The sequence below is a fragment of the Zonotrichia albicollis genome, chromosome 4 (assembly GCF_047830755.1).
Source record: "Zonotrichia albicollis isolate bZonAlb1 chromosome 4, bZonAlb1.hap1, whole genome shotgun sequence".
Classification (NCBI taxonomy): domain Eukaryota; kingdom Metazoa; phylum Chordata; class Aves; order Passeriformes; family Passerellidae; genus Zonotrichia; species Zonotrichia albicollis.
In genome coordinates, this window is record NC_133822.1 from 34106966 (window position 1) to 34125194 (window position 18229).

Sequence of the window (18229 nt, forward strand, 5' to 3'; positions counted from 1 at the left end):
AAAATCACAGCTTTCCAGTGCACAGACTCTGCTATACCGGGTCTGAAAGCAACTGTTTTTATACTCTGTGTCCTGCAAGAACCAGATAGCTGGACTACCAAAAGATACAGCAGCACCATAATTTTTTCTTCTCTCAAGTCACCGGATTTAACTGTGCTATTTTTCCAATTCTCATTCCAAGTGAGCAATTTTCTGGTTCACTTAAGGCAGGGTGCCAATTAAGCACTCTGGGAATGAAAGTCTGTTAGATAATTTTTTTTCCTGGAGTACTAATACATGTACAAACCAAATCAAAATGTTGGCGATTCTCTTCTTTTCTTCTTTTATCTCCCTGCCCCCTGGTTTTTTTTTTTCCTTGTCTTTACTGTTCCCTTTTAACTAAAGTCAGCATCTTAGTACCTCATTAATCCAAAATTTTTCAGGAAGGCCCTAGGAAGCTCAACATAAGCTTTTTTAACAATGAAGCAAGTAACTTCAGATTGCTATTCTAACATATTGGAGAATTACTTTATAGTTTAGGAGTGGCATTTTGCCTCTGTAACATAAAAAGTGCTGGTGATATATGTCACATACCCATGCCATTCATTCAAAATATCCAAACCAACTGCCACTGCCACCTCCCATGGAATAGAAGCCAGCAAGTAACACAAGGAATCTAAATTTATTCCATCATGTGCTGAAAGGGAGGGCTTTGCAACGTGCACAGAAATCAGGCTGCTGGGACTGCTTCAAAGGAAGGCGTGTGAGGAGCTGCTGCTGCTGTGGAGTGACTGTCCCCGGAGGCGTTTGAGAAAAGACTGGACATGGCACTTGTGTCACGGTCACGTTCACATGGTGGTGGTGTTTGGCCAAAGACAGGACTTGATGATCTGAGAGACCTTTTCCAACCGAACTGATTCTGTGATTTCTGTGATTCTGTACCATTCTGCTCTCTCCAGCTCCTCATCCATCATCCCCTGGACCCGCGCAGTCCAGGACGCCAGACCTCCTCCACTTCTTCTCCAACACTCCCAAGCAAGGGAGGGTTCTCTGCCTAATGGCGTTCAGTTATTTAGCTGGGCGAATAAACAAACAATCCCCATAAAAACATTTTTAACAACTCTTCCAGGGATTCGAGCATTTTAGGGAAGGTGTTAAGAAAAGCGCCGTCAGCACGGCATTAGTTTGCCCCTGTGAGCAGGGCCGACCCCCGAGGCCGCTGCCCGGCACTCCGCCCCCGTCTGCCTCCAGCACGGGAGGCGGAGCGGAGCCGCGGATCCCATCGCCCCGGCAACGCGGCGGCCGCAAACCGCTCCCGGGACACGCGGCGGATCCCACCGGCGGCGGACGCGAGCGCCGGGAGCGGGCGCGGCCCGACGGAGAGGTGCGCCCCCCGCCCCCCCCCCCCCCGGAATTAAGGCGAAGCTCGATGGAACAGCCCGGCCCAACCGCCCCCGCACCGCGGGGCTGACCCTACCACTGCGGCGCGGGGGGGATGGGGGCTGGGGGGCATTCTTCATCGGCTCCGCTCTTGCCGAGCCCGCTGCTTTCGCCAGTGAGATGCCGGGAGGGAAAGCAGAACAAAGGAGCATCCCGGTGGTGGCCCGTGCTAGGAATAGCGCCCCGCGGGGCTCCCCTTCCAGCTGCTCGGCGTGCCCGTGGGGTGGTACGGCCCGTGCCACCCCCCCCGAGGTGCCGCGCCGCGCGGTACTGGGGGTATCGGCCGGGGGCGGGGGGGGGAGCACCGCGCACCGTCGTCCTCCGCCCCCCGCCCGGCTCGGTCACGTGGCGGTGGAGGTGCGAGGGACGTGGCCGCGGAGGGCCGGTGCTGCCCGGCGGCCATGGCGGAGTGGCGGCCCGGCCCCCCCCAAATCGCTGTCTTGCCCTGAGAGCTGGGGGCTCTGCCTGGGGAGAAGCTCACTGGAGAGAATGAGGGGTTCTGCCTGGGGAGAACATGCCTGGGGAGAACATCACTGCTCTTGGCCCACAGCCTCAGAGCTGTTGTGTCTCTCCCGCTCCTTCAGGAGCCCGCCGTAGGCCTGGCCAGCAGCGTGCAATGCCTCTCTTTGGGAGCTCCTTCAGCCCAAAGAAGACCCCCCCCAGGAAATGGGCCTCGCTGTCCAACCTGCACCTGGTGAGTGCCCGCACCTGCAGTTTGCTGCAGGAGCCATGTCTTGGTGCCAGGGGTGGGTGGCTCCTGCTGTCAGTGCCATAACCCTTAAAAGGGCTCCCAGCTGCTTCTGGGGCAGGAAAAAGTTCTTCACCCAGTGAGTGGGTGGGCTCTGGAATAGACTTCCTAGGGTAGTGGTCACAGCACCAAGCCTGACAGTTCAGGACGTGTTTGAACAATACTCTCAGGCACACGGTGCAGCTCTTGTGGACAGTTCTCTGCAGGGCCAGGAGTTGGACTCAGTGATCCTTGCGGGTTCTTTCCACGTCAATATATTCTGTTATTCCAACTGTGCTGCTTTCTTCCTGCAGTGCAGCACCATTCCTAATCACTGTGACTGTACATGAAGCTAGAAATGGAACAGCTCAGGGAAGAATCATCATCACCACACCTGCAGCCCAGAACTGTGTCACTAAAAAATTCCCACCTGTGGTCTCCAACTGCAGGGAGATGGATGAGTGTGTAGGTGGGAGGAAGTGCAGGGATGGCAGTGAGAGGAACCAGTCCTCTACTGCAGCAGTACGTGACCAAAGGAGTACATGCCCAAAGGTTCCAGGGGCCATTTGGATCAGCATCTTCCACTGGAATGCCAGTTACTAAGAAATGGGAGATCAGGGGGTGGCTCTGGAATTCTGTGAAACTCTGAGTGTGATCTTCTCCCTGCAGCTGGATAGATCCACTCGTGAGGTTGAGCTGGGCCTGGAATATGGCACCCCCACGATGAACCTTGCTGGCCAGAGCCTGAAGTTCGAAAATGGCCACTGGGTTTCAGGTAGAGTACAGCCCAGCTTGTCTGGTCTGAAGTAGCCATGGTTGGCTGACAATCTGTATTTTGACCTCCTTCTTTCCTCCAAGAATCAGGAGGCTTCCTGGGGGATCGCAGGGAACTGCAGCGCTTGCGCAAACGAAACCAGCAGCTCGAGGAAGAAAACAACCTACTTCGGCTGAAAGTGGACATTCTGCTGGACATGGTGAGCCTTTGCCCAGCTCCTGCCTGCCCATAGCAGTGGGGATGCCCGGGCACAGGGTGCTGGGTTCCCTGAAGAAGGCTGCTCTCAGTGCACCCCACTTCCTGCTTTACCCTGTCGTGCAACACGGGTGTAATGGCAAAGTGACTGAAGTGGGAGTAAAGCCTGATCCCCTCTGTGGAAAGAGGGGAAGGTTCCCCACACATCAGAGCTTGTTGTGAACACTTTGAGAGACAGAAGTCTCTGCTGTCTCTTGTTTCCCTTTCTGCACAAAGTATGGCATTTTTCTTGCCCCACTATTCTCTTCCCTAACTATGAAAATGAGTTACAGCCACTGTTTCTGGTCACGGAAGATTAAGGCTTCCATCTGCTGTCATGAGGGGCAAGACATCTATCCTATGTGTAAAACTGTGATTAAAGAATTTCCAGTAAATAAACCGAAATTCAGCCTTACCCAGAGATCACAGGTTTCATGCTTAAAATCTGGAGAGACATTCAGGGAAATAGAACACACAGCTATTCACAGTTAATAAGTGATTTAGCCTTTATGTCACTCTAAACAAATATTTTATTTCCTTACCCTTCACGTGTTTTAAAACTGGAAAATTACTTTTGTGGCTGGAACACTCAGCAGAAGCACTTTCTGCTCTTCAGGTTTTCCAGGCAATCTCAGTGAAACATGACATGGCAGCTTCCCCCTTGCTCAACAGGAACAAATTGCCTCCTGCAGGACCTGGCTTGTGGCTGTAAATCTTGCTTGTACGGTGAAGTTGGAAAAGCCTCACCAGCTTTTAACTCCCTCCTGTTGTTGTTTGCTGTGCGTTCCAGCTCTCTGAGACCACTGCCGAGTCCCACCTCATGGAGAAGGAGCTGGAGGAGCTGAAGCAGCACAGCCGGAGGAAGAAGTGAACAAGAGATGGCCAGGCTTGTTCTGGGTCTTGGCCCACGGGGTGCTGGGGCTGGCTCGGGCCTCCCAGGCATGTTGGTACTGTGTGAGGTACTTTGTTTCACGGGACCACGAGTGCCGAGATGCCTCCAGCGCTGTGTGGTGCCGTGGGTACTGCTAATGGCTGGTTTGGCACCACAGCGCTGTTAATTAACACGATTTTCCTCAGAGCACTTTACCTTGCTACATTGCTCAGCGCAGCCCAGCGCAGGTACCCTCCTCTCTGAGGCAGCCGGACAGCCGGCGGTGGGGCCGATCCGTCTCCGTGAGGGCTCCTGCTGACCTTCTCTGCTCTCCGAAGCGGGGAGACCTCTGCCTCTCCCCCAGCGCGGGGAGCCCGCGGGTGCTCGTACAGACCTCACCATCTGCCTTGGGCGAGCAGGATGCTGGAGTTGCCCGTTCTCGAGAGTTTTGCATATTTGTTATAAAACCTTGCAATTAAAACCCGTTTCTGAGGGTGTTTGTAACGCGTCGCGCTGTGCTGGGGGGGCCGGGGCGGGGGGCGGCCGCTGCTCCTCCGGGCCGCCAGGGGCCGCTGCCCGGCCCGGGCTGGGTGGCGGGAGGGCGGCCCCGCTTCCGGCGGCGCTCCGGCCGCCGCTCCTTCCGTCCTGTCTGGTGGCGATGGCGGCCGCGGCGTCCCTGTCCCCGGAGGAGCTGCTGCCCAAGGGCGGCGCGGGCAAGGCCGAGGAGCTGGAGGACGAGCTCGACGAGGAGGAGGAGGACGACGAGGAGGTATCGGGGCAGGCGGCGGGGAAGGCCGGGCGGGCGCGGTGACCCCGCGGGGCGCGCAGGGCCGTGCGGCGGGGCCTGACATGGTTGGTGCCGCCCGCAGCTGGACGAGACGCTGGCGGAGCGGCTGTGGGGACTCACGGAGATGTTCCCCGAGAGCGTCCGGTCGGCGGCCGGGGCTACGTTCGACCTGTCGCTGACGGTAGCGCAGAAGATGTACAGGTGAGGGGGCGGCAGGCCGGGCCGGAGCCCCTCGGAGCGGGCCCGGCGGGCAGAGCGGGGGCGCGGGCGGCTCTACCGGGCTTCGTTGCGGCTTTGGGCGCTGGTAGCGCAGTGCGGGGCCTGCGGGGAGCGGCAGAATCACGGGCTTTGTTTATGGGCGGCTTGGGAAGGGCGGGGATAAGGGGACACCCCGGAGCTCGGGGTTGAATTTGGAGGCAGGCTTATGTTTGAGGTACGGAAGGGAAAAGCGGGATTGTGCCAATAAGAACTGATTCCTAGGGTTCTTTATCCTTAATAGATTCTCTAGGGCAGCTCTGTGGATTGGGACCACCTCCTTCATGATTCTGGTTCTTCCTGTCGTCTTTGAAACCGAAAAACTGCAGATGGAGCAACAGCAGCAGCTGCAGCAGCGACAGGTGAGGCAGGAAGGCTCAGCCGTCTGTCCCGGCCCTGCAGAGTTGGCCGGGAGTGCCTGCACCTCCCGCTGGGAGCAGTGCTGGGGGTGCTGGGGCAGAAGGGTGCGCTCTGTTGTATGCTGTGGCCTCACTCATCCCACCAGATTCCCTGACTGGGTGTTCTCATTGGACAATCCTGCTGATTCCCAGTGGTGGCAATGCCTGGCAAGCCAAACCTGGCTTTTACTAGCTAAAATTTGCTGTGAGGGGCTGCAGTAGGGGCTGTGGGTGGGCACTGACCTTGGCTGTTGCAGCAGGCACGGGGCTGGTGCTGCAAAGTGCCACCAATACCTGTGGGAGGGGGGACAGCATGGCAAGACATCTTGTGTCCTTGAAACTCCTCAATGAATGGTTTTCTTTCCAGATCCTCCTCGGACCCAACACAGGGCTCTCAGGGGGAATGCCAGGGGCCCTGCCTCCGTTGTCTGGAAAAATCTAATTTGCGGAAGCTGAGTTGGATTCATATCAAGTGGGAAGACCTTGCGATTATGATATATTGAACTGTTGATTTGTTGGGCCAGGGCATTTTTTCTTTTTATTTTTGGTTATCCTTTGGGACATTGACCTGTTCATAACGAGGGAGGGAAGCCCCCCTATGGACCTGATGATGGCTCCTGTCTGCATCCCCCTCTCCTTTAGAAATCATGAGTATTTCCTTTTATTCAATCACTATGCCATAACCAGTTACAGACTTGGACCGGGGGAGCTCCTCTGCCAGCTTCTTGCCCCCACAAAACACCCTGGGGCACAGGTCAGGCTTTGAAATGCAGCAGGCAGACACAACAAGTGCTTTCCTGCCTGATTTGGAGCTGAAGGACAGTGGTGGCAGGAAGTGTGACTTTCCCAGCAGAGGAAGGAGGGGTGCCGGTGGCAATCAATACCCCATGGAAAATACTCTTTGGGAAGATGCGTCTGCAGAAACACTTTCACTGCAGCTGTGTGTGTGTGAGAACTGAGGGAGCAGCAGGCCAGGTTTGAGACGATCACATCCACGCAGATTCTCTGCCTCATAAAGTAGAACAGACATCAGCTGCGTATTTTTTTGTATGGAATATTAAATAAATCCAACCTGAGCAGTGTGGTTTTAATAGATGTCCTTGAGGGAGGCTCAGTTCTTTCAGAGCTGCTGGGGGATTTCTGGGTAGGGATCTCTCCATTTCATGCACAGCCTGGCAGTGTGGAAGGAACAGATGTGGCCTTGTCACCTTCAGAGGGGTGGGGAAGCCATGTTTGGCTTAAGGGAATTCTGGGAGGTGATCCTACCTCAGCACCAGTGTCCAGTGTTCAAGGTTCTTAAGGCACAGAAACATGGCGGTTTTATAACCAAAGAAAAAAAATTTATTTATCCTTTACATACTTTGTTACAGAACAATTCAATTGAACATACAGAAGTGATAGGACATTTATATGGAATTTTTTTTTTTCCATTTTTAATATTTGGTTAAACAAAATACATCTCTGTAAACAAACCCAAGACAAGGCTCTAACAAAACCAAACAAGCAAGAAAACAAAGAGGGGCTTCCCCGCTCCCGAGCAGTGGGACTGGACCAGCTCACCCACCCCCGGGCACAGCAGCCTCACCTCCCACAGGGATGTGATCACACACTTTCCCTTTACCTGAGCAGCTGGATCACACTGTTTCTCCCCCGGGAAAGCAGCTGACATACAAGGAGAGGAAAGCAGCCCCAAAGTATTTTAAAACATCTTTGCATATTGTGCACTGATCCATTGGCTTGCAGTTTCCATGCAAACAGGGTTTTTCTCCAAAGTGCAACTTCAATCAGCATAGAAAATGTTGCTGTTGAGATTTATATTTTCCCCTCTTGAAGAAATGGCTTCAAGTCAGGAGCAGAATGCCTGCAGGCTGAACATCCTGCCTGGAAAGTGTTTAAAAACTCTGCCAGCTGGTATTGGTCATTGGAATGTGTTACGAAATAGGACTTTTTAAAATGTAAGAGCCATTTGCCCTTGACTGTGGGAGGCTGTGCTCAAAGGACTGCAGAAGTGCTTGCCAGATGTCCAGGGCTCAGCAAACACCATCGTCCTGTCGTCATGTGGCCTCTGTTCTCTGTTGGGACGGTGCCATTTTGGTGGTCTCTGAGGTTCGAGCACCTGCTCATGCATTTGCAGAGCTCTGAAGAGAAAAATAACTGAGAAAAGGTCATTACAATCCCTCCTTTCACCAGCTCAAACATCAGTAATGAGAGTTTCCTGCATGATGGAACAGGATCCTTCGAGCTCCATCAGGTGCCAGAGGTTGCTGTTCAACCAGGACATGTAAAGATGGAAGCAAGCAGCAGCTCAGCCAGGAGGTGCTAAACACAACCAAGGGAGTTCCAGATTCAGCATTTCCTCCTCCTGCCACAGAAGGCATGGCTGAGCTACAGCTCTCCTGGGTGACTGGAAAACAGCCGGTGGAGATTCCTCAGTGTCTCTGTGTCTAGTTTCTCTTCCCCATGGAAGGCAGAAAAAAGCAATTCACCCATTAATGGAATGTTTGTTGGCCAATGCTAAAGGAGAGGTTGGTTCAACTACCAAGCCAGGGTGTCTCCAATGCCTGGAAGTTCTGGTGGACCCTCTGCAGCTCCCAGACCAGCAGACGGTAGCAATAAATGAGGAAAACTGACTGCTATAAAGGCTTCCCTCCTCAGCCCATTTTTATTTTATAACTTGACCTCTTTCATTTCACATTACATCTGTGACTGTGGGCTGGACTTCTGGAGAGTGGAAAATAAAAGGGAATTAATTTCTTTGAAAACCTCTTCAGCTTTATTCCTCTCTCCAAGGAGCCCCTAAACTACTGGGTGACCATGCAGAAAACCAAAATAACTGTTAAAAAATTGTAAAAAAACCCCCACCATAGCACAAAGAAACCCAAGCAGACTGTGGCTTCTCTCCAGTCCAGAAACTTGATACTCCTCAGTCATCCTGTGCTTGCTGTTTCCATGTCACCTTAGCCAGACACATACTGCCAAACAACCACTCACCACATACATAAATCCTTGGAGACCCTGGGGAAGAATCCTCTAGCTACCCGAAGAATTTCTTGGAAGATGACTCTGGTTTTATTATTGTTTCTTAATTCCTGGCACAAACCAGCCCTAAGAAACAGAGGGTCGTGCTGAGCACCGTACCATTCCTAGTGTTCTGAGTGTCCTGAGAGACCCTTAGGAATTGCAAATGAATTCACAACAATTTGTTTTGGAGGGAGAGAACTGTGAAAAGGTGGCAGCGTGCTCAGTGCCTGCTCCTTCCTGACAAGCCCTGGAGGGAGCAGTGTCCCACCACACACAGCCTTGAACCACATGGGGAAATGGAAGCCCAGGGTTTTCAGGCACTCTTTCTCCCCAGCCCAGTTTTTCAAGAGTGCGATGCCTCCCAGCTGGCCAGAGGGCACTGCAACTCATCCACCTTGCAATTAAAGTGATTGGCTTCCAGTTTCCTCTGCTCTGCCCTCAGATCTTCCCCACCCACGACCCCAATGTCCTCTGCCATTGCCCTATTGCACCAAGGAAGGAAGAGAAGAGCCTAACAAAGGAAATTCCAGATGTAGAGAGTCGGGGCACCCATTATCCAGGTTTTAGGACATCAGGAGTTTGGTAAAGGGGAAGAACGGTAGTGGGAGAACAGAGCTGGCCCAGGTCACACGTCAGCTCTCCAGGTCTGATGTGCTTCCACCTCCTCTGGCACCACCAATAGGAGTTCACAGTTCTTTCCTCTCAGCTGGTGTTTCAAAAATTTCCTATCATAAAGAGAAATAGAAACAAGGGCTACTGAATGTAGAACTTCATCATCTACAACAACAATTAAATATTATCTTAACCTCAACAGAGGTTCATCTATATAAGTCTATATAGATGCTACTTTATTATTTCCCAAGGGAAGAAAAACAGAATTAAAACCAAATTTAGTTTCTTCATATTTTCAAGATCAAAAATCCTACCTTAACTTTAAATAATTCCAACAAATCTGGGAGAAAAACAAAATCTTTTTATTCTAAAAAAAGAACACCCCATCACACAGATGTCCTTAGCAGCAGTGTACCACTTGGTCATTTGACATGTTTTTTTAGCCCTTTTCTGCACATAAGCTTTTTCTAATACCAAACTTGGATTACTTCCAATAAATATGAAAAAAACCCCTTTCCTCCAATATCTTTTGGTCCAGATTTCCAAAACTCCCAGTAAGGAAAGCCCTAATTTATTGCTGAAGAACGATACACCTAGGATAAAATCCACCAGAACCTCTGCACAGTAGTTTCACAAGACTTACTTTACCCCAGAAATTTACCAAAACTTCAGTGGCACGGCTGGCTCTGCAAACACTGCACATGTGCAGTCCCCAGTCCCTATCTCAGAACAAGACTAGTCAAGGAAGCAAAGCTGCTAGTAGGATTTATGGCATGATGGAATGGAAGCTAAACAGCAATCAAGTGCAGGTGAAATTTTACAAAGTATTTACAATGACCTTCTCGTGTTAAGATTGAAGAGGGAAGGGGAGCCAAGCCAGAAGGGCAGTGTATGCTTACATAGGAAAAGTGATTCCTAACAAACAGCTCTTACTGCTCTCAGGGATAAGGCTGCACTTTTAGTCTGGAAAGCCTTTTGCTGCAGACATGCAGATTGTTACTAAATAGGCAAAGAATGCTGATACTGTCATGTTTGAGCAAGGAGCAGGGCACAGCACATCGTGTTGCAGATGTCCCCCACTAATACCAGAGAAGGCCTCTACCTTTTCCACAGACAGAGCCAGACACATAAGAGGCCAAGTAAAGCTCTCCTGAGCTGATAGAGACATCACTGCCAAAAGCATTTCCCTGGCTTTACACAAACGGGGCATAAATCCAAGTGGAGGCAGAAGAACCTTATTACTCTCAAATGTTTACAATTGCAAGTCAGCCATACATGTTTCAATCACCAACTGTTTAAGGACAGACTTCTTACCTCCAACAGGGACGGATTAGAGGAAATCCTACCTGAGCTCACTTTCACCTCCAATCCACTCGGGCACCTTGAGCTTGGAGTCGAGGTTGTAGTAGGTGCCTCCCACCTCCCGGACACAGATCCAGTGCTGTCGCTTGAGGGGGAGCTTCAAGGGGCCCCAGCAAAGGCTGGAGGGCAAGTTCATGATGAAGCCCATCACGTTAGACAGGGCAATGGCATTAACATCCCTGAAAGAGTGCACAACATCAACCAGATTATGTTCTGGTGCTTTCACTTCAATCTCTTTGTCAGTTTTACAAAGAGCAGCACCTCCAGAATGACACAGCTTCTCAGTACCTGCGCTTATCCCACCAAACCGCCTCGTAGCCTTTGGTCTGAAGTGCTGCCATAATCACGTTCACATCATAGTTCCCATTCCCCAGCATGCTCTTCTTGTGGGGGGTCACCATGGTGTTGGGAGACAGCCTGCAAACAGAAGAGGAGATTGCTTAGCAGATGTTTGTTGAACCTGTATTCCACAACCTGCTATATCACTTGAAGTCCATTTCCAGGGGTTTTGTGTTTAAACACAAACTATTCCGTGCCCCCCTTATCCCTCATCAAATGGGCTGAGGAAACTAAGTAATGCATTAAGAATAACTCTGATGTACAAAGCCTCCAAAAATCCTGCCTTTGATGCAAAAGAAATCACAAAGCTCTTTCATCCTGACCCCCTGAACTGGTACTTCTGAAGGATGCTTCAATTATGATTTTTCCTCAATTTACAGTCAGAGTAAATGCCAGTTTGCTATTCAGGACAGCAGCTATTACAATTTCAAGAGTCCAACAGTCAACAGCAGTCCTGAAGACTGGATGAGAAAAAGAGGCATGGGAGGTTGGCTGCAGGAAAGGTTGTTCTTCCTCCTCCTCCACTGAAAATGAAAGAAGTATTCAGACACAAAGCTGTGAAGATACTTGGGGCTGGAAGCTTTCCAAAGCTGTTGTGGTTACTAGATGGTAAAAAAATATCTGTTGCTGTAGGTAACTAAACAGATAATCCTGATGCAAACAAATCTCTTCAGCCTCAACCTGTAAGTTTGCTTAGACATCACTTGCATTACTACAGCATCTAAAAATGCAGAACCAGAGTCCATCACGTTCATACAAATGCAGAATATATCCTGAGTTGGAAAGGATCCACATGGAGTCCACTCCTGGTCCCAGACAGGACAGCCCCAAGGATCACACCATGTACTTGACAGCATTCATTCAGTCCTAACTCCTCTTTAACTTCTGTCAGGCTTGGTGCTGTGACCCCTTCTCTGGGGAGCTTGTTCCAGTGCCCAACTGCCCTCTGGGTGAAGAACCTTCTCCTAATATCCAAACAAAACCTCCTGTGACAGTGCCTCATGCCATTCCTTCAGGTCCTGTTACTGGTCACCAGAGAGGAGAGACCAATGCCTGCCCCTCCACCCCCTCTTGTGAGGAAGCTGTGGGCTGCTATGAGGTTACATGCCAAAAATATGGAACAGCCTTTGCACAAGTTCAGATAATGGATGTGAGACACAACATGGAGATGTGGCAAAAAAGCCTGTTAGCCACTTTTATGGTTTTAGGTTTCCCCCCTCTGCCTAAGAAATTTTGCAAGGAGGGAAAACAACAGGGTGTACTATTATGAAGATGACAGCAGGAAAAGTAAGCACAGGGGAAACTGGGAGCAGAGAACAACAACGTCACATAACACCAATCCAAAGAAAGTCAAGCCTCAGATGAGTTCTGTTGTGATGAGTTGATCTTTCCATTGATAAGGACTCTATTAATTCTGCTAGTGCAAAGTTCAGATTTCATATCATCCAAACATCTGTATTTTACCTGCCTCCTCCTCCTGTCAACTGCATCCTCAAAAATATTAATGTTTTCTGCACATTTTCGTTCAGCCTTTACCACACTGAATATTCTGCAGGCACATTTCATCACTGGAATCCTTCAGCCCTTCTTCATTCCTGCCCTTCTAACCCAACAAATTATATTTCTTTAAAAAGGTGTCCATGCAGCAGTGGTGGAAATTGTGGAAAATTATTTTTAACTTTAGCACAGTAGTGTTTGATCCCCATATCTGTGACTAATACTTAGTTTTGTACCATACAGTACCTTTTACAAATTCCAGAGATTAATATGGTTTTATGTTAACTCCCTACATCTGTGACTAACAGTCCTGTATCAGCTAGTGCTTCCTTATTTACCTATATCAGCCACTGGGATGTACTAACAGATGTCTTAGTTTTGAGAACAAAGATAGAATGCCAGGGCAAAGAATGATAAGAGAAGTGCATCGTGACCTGACAACATACTTGAGATAGTCTCAAGGTGAAAAGATTTATTAGAAGATCCAGAACCAAAATGGAAAATTTGGGGAATGGGATGTTCCCAAATGACCACCAAAGATTCTGAAAAGACCCCTACTGATATCCAAAGAAATCCATGGAAACAATTAACATACATGCCTGTATTCAGGGAATACAATGCACTTGCAATAGAAATGCAGTGCATATATCCTGGTTTCATGCATATAACCTGCTCTGGTTGTATGACTGGTACTCTGCTGGGTGCACACGTTAGGTGGAGCGATCCCCATGCACCCAGCGTGCTGAATGAAGCATCTCAGCTTTCTTACTTATCCAGCTGTGGAGAAGTCACTTCCCAGTGTTCAGCAACACCCTGACAGCATAAGGCATTTGACAAGAAAGCAGTGGGCTGAGTAGAGAGTTTCAGAGCAACCAAGGCTAGAGAGGCTGGAGACAGGCAGCCTTTGTTTTGGTTTTGTTTTCAGCTGGAAGTTTTTCCGCAGTGGAGCAGTCTGCAGCACAACAGTCTGGGAAGCATGCTCACTACAGAAGGGAGAGGAGTCCACAATACCATGCTAAGAGGAGAAGCTGTTAATATCCACCATGGGGTGTATTTTAGGGTGTATTTTACTAATCACAGAGATAGAACCTGCAGCTTGTCACAGCTCTTCCAGCATCTCTATAAAGCAAGATCACTTGGCTATGCCTAATTCCTCAAGATCATTGCTTCAACCTACCAACTCTCCACAAGCAAAGAAAACCTTACAATCCAGAGAGCCCTTTGGGCTGCAGAAGCACCCTCTCATGGCTCCCCTTTCCAGACAAGTTTATTCAAGAGCTGAAAGAACACATTTATCTTTGTTCCTTCACATAACTTCCAGAGCCCCAGAAATGTGATGAGGTGACCAGCATGGGCAACAAGAAACTGGCATGTGTGAGCAAACTTGCCCCAAAAACCACCTCAACATCTTGACCCACACATTCCTAAGCAGGGTCCACAATCATCAGCCGAAGGATTCTGACCAGTAAAGGAATTAAACTGTTGTTTTGGTATTTTTTATCTAGCCACTGAGCTGAGGAAGACTGACAAAGCTGGACAAAAATCCAGGTAAATAATCCTCCTGATCTTTCTATCAGAAACTTTCATCAACATGTTGTCTTAACACAAGGGGCTCCAAGATTCCTGCAGTTGTCTTTCCTAATCAGGTCCCAATATGCAGACTCCAGTGAAGCGAAGAGATTAATTTGTATCTCCATGCAACACTTGGAACATGCAATCATACTCCTGCAACAAAAGCCAGAGGAACATCAAAAATGTATTTCTTGTTTTAGAGGAAAGAAGAGGGAAAGGCTACACAATCAGAGGGGTGTCCAGACCAAGTTTCAGCACATGCTTGAGACGATAATCATCAGACTACCCTGGCCTTTACACAATAGGATGCAGCAAAAGGGAAGCTAATGATTAAGCAAAGTGGTTCAATCATTCTCCAAGGAATGTGGTAAAAGCCAGAGAGCTTAAGTTTATTTGTGATTTTGTTACCTTATCAACACCAGGTTTAAAAATCAGACCTCAACATTTTTGCAGGTTATTAAAAATATTCATCCTACCTTTATCCATACATAGAATGTGAGTAGACACAGGAAAAGACAAGTGACAAAAAAAGGGCAACTAAATTCACACTTCTTAAAGGCAAGTCAAAGAGCTACACACAAGTAGCCACCCAAGAGAAACAGAAAGGCAGTGGCAATTCTTTTGTATAACTTATAGCTCATCCATTTCCAAGAGGAATATCCATGTGTATTTCCATACTACCATGGGGCTGAATCAAGCTGTGTATCTTGATCTGAATATTAGGATGGAACAACTCCAGGTTGGAATAAAAGACAAACTCTCCCTTCTAGGGAAAGAGGTCCAGCAAGATTAATATCCAGTCTTTTTCTGAGAGGTTTCATGCTGCACACTAATTCTGTCTCACCAAACGCAATGAAAGCCAACTAATTAGATCATCACACTCCTTCTACCACACGCACTGCCTTTGTTTGCTTCAGGCCAAGAGCAATCCAGCTGTGAGTAAGATTCTGACAATTGCTGCTCTGGAACAAAACCACAGTGTGTTTATGCTGGACAAAGAGTGCCTTGAGCCTGCCATGGAGCAGCTCCACTCCACCAGCAGGAGTTTTATCTGCAACACTGCAATAAATAGCATTTCAATCCGATACTTGTTATTGTCCTTCACCACATCCTCTGCCAAAGACAGGCATGAGTTTGATGAGTCAAGCACAGTTTCATAAAACTGCCAGTTTTCAGGGGAGCTGCAACAGGGCCACAGCTCCCTGTCATCAGCACAGGGTACCATGACTGCCTCGTGCCACAGCACGTGCTGCCGTGATGTGGGATCTCCTGCTCGGCACAAACAGAGGGTGCTGGCAGCTGCTGGGAACAGGTATTCAACCAAAACTTCCACCATGTTTACAACATCTGCAGGCTGACTACCAGAGGAGAGCCCCTTTCCATCATTTCCTTTATCATCACTTAGATTCATCAGCAGTGGGTCACCAGAACTCACAAAGGTTCACACAGGAGAATTTCCATAAAGCATCAAAACACCATAAAATAAACACTGAGCAAAATATGAGCTATTGCACAGGCCACGTTAATAATTTATATTCATCCCTGTAAAACTCAAACCTACTTTATTAATTATCTGAAGCTCCTGGGAAACATTTAGCAATGCCACAGGAAACAGGCATCCAGCTACTGAAATTAAAGCCAGTTTGAGAGAGTACAGAGAATCTTGCTGTATGGAAAAAAAAAGCCCATAATATTTGAAGAACTTCACTGAACCTCTTGAATAACAATCACTCATTTGGCAAAACTCCTAATTTCTAAAAAACTTACAAATGTTGCAGTACTAAGTCAGTAAGCCATTTCTGCTGCCTTCATTCCCCCAAGGCAATCCCCAAATCCATTACTAAATCTAGGTAACTTAGCTACCCAAGTGAGGGGCAAAAATATGGAAGACACATAGAAGAGGCATTAAGGTGAGTAGAGAGGAAGATAACACTCCAACCATGACAGCATCTACAATAAAACCCTTGGACCCATAGCTGGCAGCCAGAACAGGTTAAGAAACAAGTAAAACGAGAAAGAATTTCTGCATGGAGGGACAAAAAAATAAAAAAAGGCTGGGGTTAAAAAACCAAGATACATTCAGTTCAAAGCAGTGGCACAGTCTGAATCCCTCCTTTTCTTTCTACTTCCCCCCAGACAACACCCAAAAATCTCTCCAATCAGCTGAGGACAAGGGGAGGTTACTGCCAGTACAGAGAGCAGCCTACCTCTGGAAAATCTCCTGCAGGGTTTCCCTGGTGAAGGCGTTGCTGTCCTGGAAGACATTGTTGAGGGCATGGAGGGCACACAGCTCCCTGCGCTGCTTCTCATGGTAAATGTGCTGTGGCGGCTGCTGGGATGGCTCTGGCGATTCCGATTTGGTCTTGTCACCTTTCCATGGCACACAGCTCATTTTCTCGATGGGTGGATGGGGAGTAGGTGGTGAAAAATGAAGGAGGCTGAAGTTTCTGCCCCCACAGTCACAACAGCAGCACACTGCCTCTTTCTTTTGTGGGCTAGAGGTGCTTCCAGCTTACGAATCCTCCTCTTGTGCTTCAGTTTACTCAGTAATTGCCTCTGACAGCTGGTTTTAAAAACCCCATGAAGATCTGCAACCTCCCTCCTCCCATACCCCATAAAATGTAGTATTTCCCTCCCCTCCACAGAAAAAAAAAATTAAAATGTCAAAATATATAATTCTCCTTAGTCTCAAGGTACCAGCTGGAATTTATCACATCGTTCCTTTTCTTCCATCTCCTTTGGTCTACAGTGCCACTAAAAAAAGTACCCAGACCAGGTAACAGGAGAGGCCCAACCCCAAAGTGCCAAAGGGAAGAAGATGAAGCCAGCACCGGGTACTGCCTATAGGAGCACAGGGTGGTTAAGCACTTATCAGCTGCATTCCTCCATTCCTTTGGGAACGACTGAATCCCGGCAGGAAGATGCCAACAGCTCGGGAAAGGAAACCACTTCTTGCTAGGCCACGAGAAGCCCAAGTCCAGGCTGCGGGGAAGGCGACTCCTCACAGGTCACCCTGCGCTCCGACAAAGGCAAGTCTCCGTTAGCAACCAGAGAACCAGAGGCAGCCCCAAGCCCGGGGGAGCGAAGGTAGGGCAGGCGGGACCAGCCCCACGGCCTGCCTCGCACCTCTCCACCCCGCCCCTCCCCGCCCTACGCCCTCACAACCACCACCACCAAAACAACAACAACAACAGCAACAGCACCCCAGGCGGGAGCCGCTCCCCACGGCCGAGGCCCTGCGACCCCCGCAGCCCACCGCGCTGAGGAGAGGCCCCCGTCTAACCCCCACCCAGCCCTTCGGGACTCGCCGCTGGGCCGAGGCGCCCGCCCTTGCCCTCGGGAGGGTTGGAGGGGTCCCGCCGGGCCAGGCCGGTCGGGTCCCGCCGACGGCTCCTCACCGCCCGCTCGGCCCCCGGGGCCGCCCCGCGCCGGCGCACGCGCGCGCCAGGTCCCGCTCGCGCCACTCTCGCGCACGCACGCACACACGCGCGCGCGCTCCCCCGCCCCCCGCACGCGCCGACGTCGGCCCCGCCCCCTCGACGTCAGCGGCAGAACGAGCCGGGACAGAAACGAAAGCAGTCTCTGAATAAACAAACGTAAATCCCCTCCGGCTTCGTTCTGTGCCACAAGTTGGCGCCTGTGGTGATGGTGCCACAAGCGTGCGTGTAGCTAGGCGGAGGAGCAGGACAGGCAGCTTTCCCCGCCGCTCTGCAGGGGTCACCTGCCCGTCCGCAGAGCCCCTCAGCCAGAGGGGTTTCCTCCTTGGCGCTGGCGTCCTGCCCGGAGGCCCCCGCCGGCGGTCTGAACACTGTGGGCTCGCATCGCCAGCAGGCGTAGGGGTTTTCTGTCGGGAGCCCGAGGCAGTAGGGGCGGCGGGGTCCCTTGCGAACCCCGGTAGCTGGCGGCACTACGCGCCGGGACAGGCGGTCCCGCGGACTGCAGGAACACCAGGCGCACTCCCACCCTGTTCCATTGGCTGACACAGCTATCAATTAAAAAAGCTCCTCTTTCTCATTGGCTAGCCTGAGAGAATGCCCTCCCACCAGGGCGGGCTCTGTCAGAAACTTAGTCCCACCCACGCCTTTGGGATCCCTTATTCGATTGGCTGCTGAGGTTTTTTGTCAGGAAGCCCAGGTCTCCTATTGGACAGCCGACCCCGGACACGTAGAGAGGGCTCTGTTGTGTGTGTGTATGTGTAGAAAACAAGCCGAGCTGGCAGTGCGTCTCCCATTGGCTTCGCGCGCTTGAAGGGGGCGTGGCCTCTCCTCATGAATAACCACTACTCCACCCACTGTCGTCATGGCAACATGCAAATTTAGCCGCTGCGCCGCCGGTGATTGGCGGGCGCCGCCTTGGCGGG

General features: G+C 50.3%; 3 protein-coding genes across 8 annotated transcripts; 2 read left to right on the forward strand and 1 right to left on the reverse strand.

The window, feature by feature from the left end:
• Positions 1-1205: 1205 nt before the first annotated feature.
• On the forward strand, positions 1206-4507 carry CBY1 (chibby 1, beta catenin antagonist). Its single transcript, XM_074539396.1, has 5 exons — positions 1206-1363; positions 2004-2113; positions 2816-2921; positions 3005-3120; positions 3946-4507. The coding sequence occupies exons 2-5, from the start codon at positions 2036-2038 to the stop codon at positions 4024-4026; spliced, it is 381 nt and encodes a 126-aa protein (XP_074395497.1). The 5' UTR covers positions 1206-1363; positions 2004-2035; the 3' UTR covers positions 4027-4507.
• A 126-nt stretch (positions 4508-4633) lies between these two features.
• Positions 4634-6561, forward strand: TOMM22 (translocase of outer mitochondrial membrane 22). The gene is made up of 4 exons (XM_005488630.4): positions 4634-4795; positions 4896-5014; positions 5313-5430; positions 5834-6561. Exons 1-4 carry the CDS (start codon positions 4685-4687, stop codon positions 5906-5908), a joined length of 423 nt encoding a protein of 140 aa, XP_005488687.1. The 5' UTR covers positions 4634-4684; the 3' UTR covers positions 5909-6561.
• JOSD1 (Josephin domain containing 1) lies at positions 5993-17803 on the reverse strand. Of its 6 annotated transcripts, none has more exons than XM_074539395.1 (5): positions 17591-17803; positions 16077-16882; positions 10750-10878; positions 10446-10640; positions 5993-9212 (listed from the first exon to the last, which is right to left on the reverse strand). In XM_074539395.1, exons 2-5 carry the CDS (start codon positions 16259-16261, stop codon positions 9113-9115), a joined length of 609 nt encoding a protein of 202 aa, XP_074395496.1. In that variant the 5' UTR covers positions 16262-16882; positions 17591-17803; the 3' UTR covers positions 5993-9112. The 6 variants fall into 6 exon arrangements, with proteins under 6 accessions (XP_074395496.1, XP_005488685.1, XP_074395492.1 ...); XM_005488628.4 differs by lacking the exon at positions 17591-17803 and adding an exon at positions 17268-17408; XM_074539391.1 differs by lacking the exon at positions 17591-17803 and adding an exon at positions 17178-17346.
• Between the last annotated feature and the right edge of the window lie 426 nt (positions 17804-18229).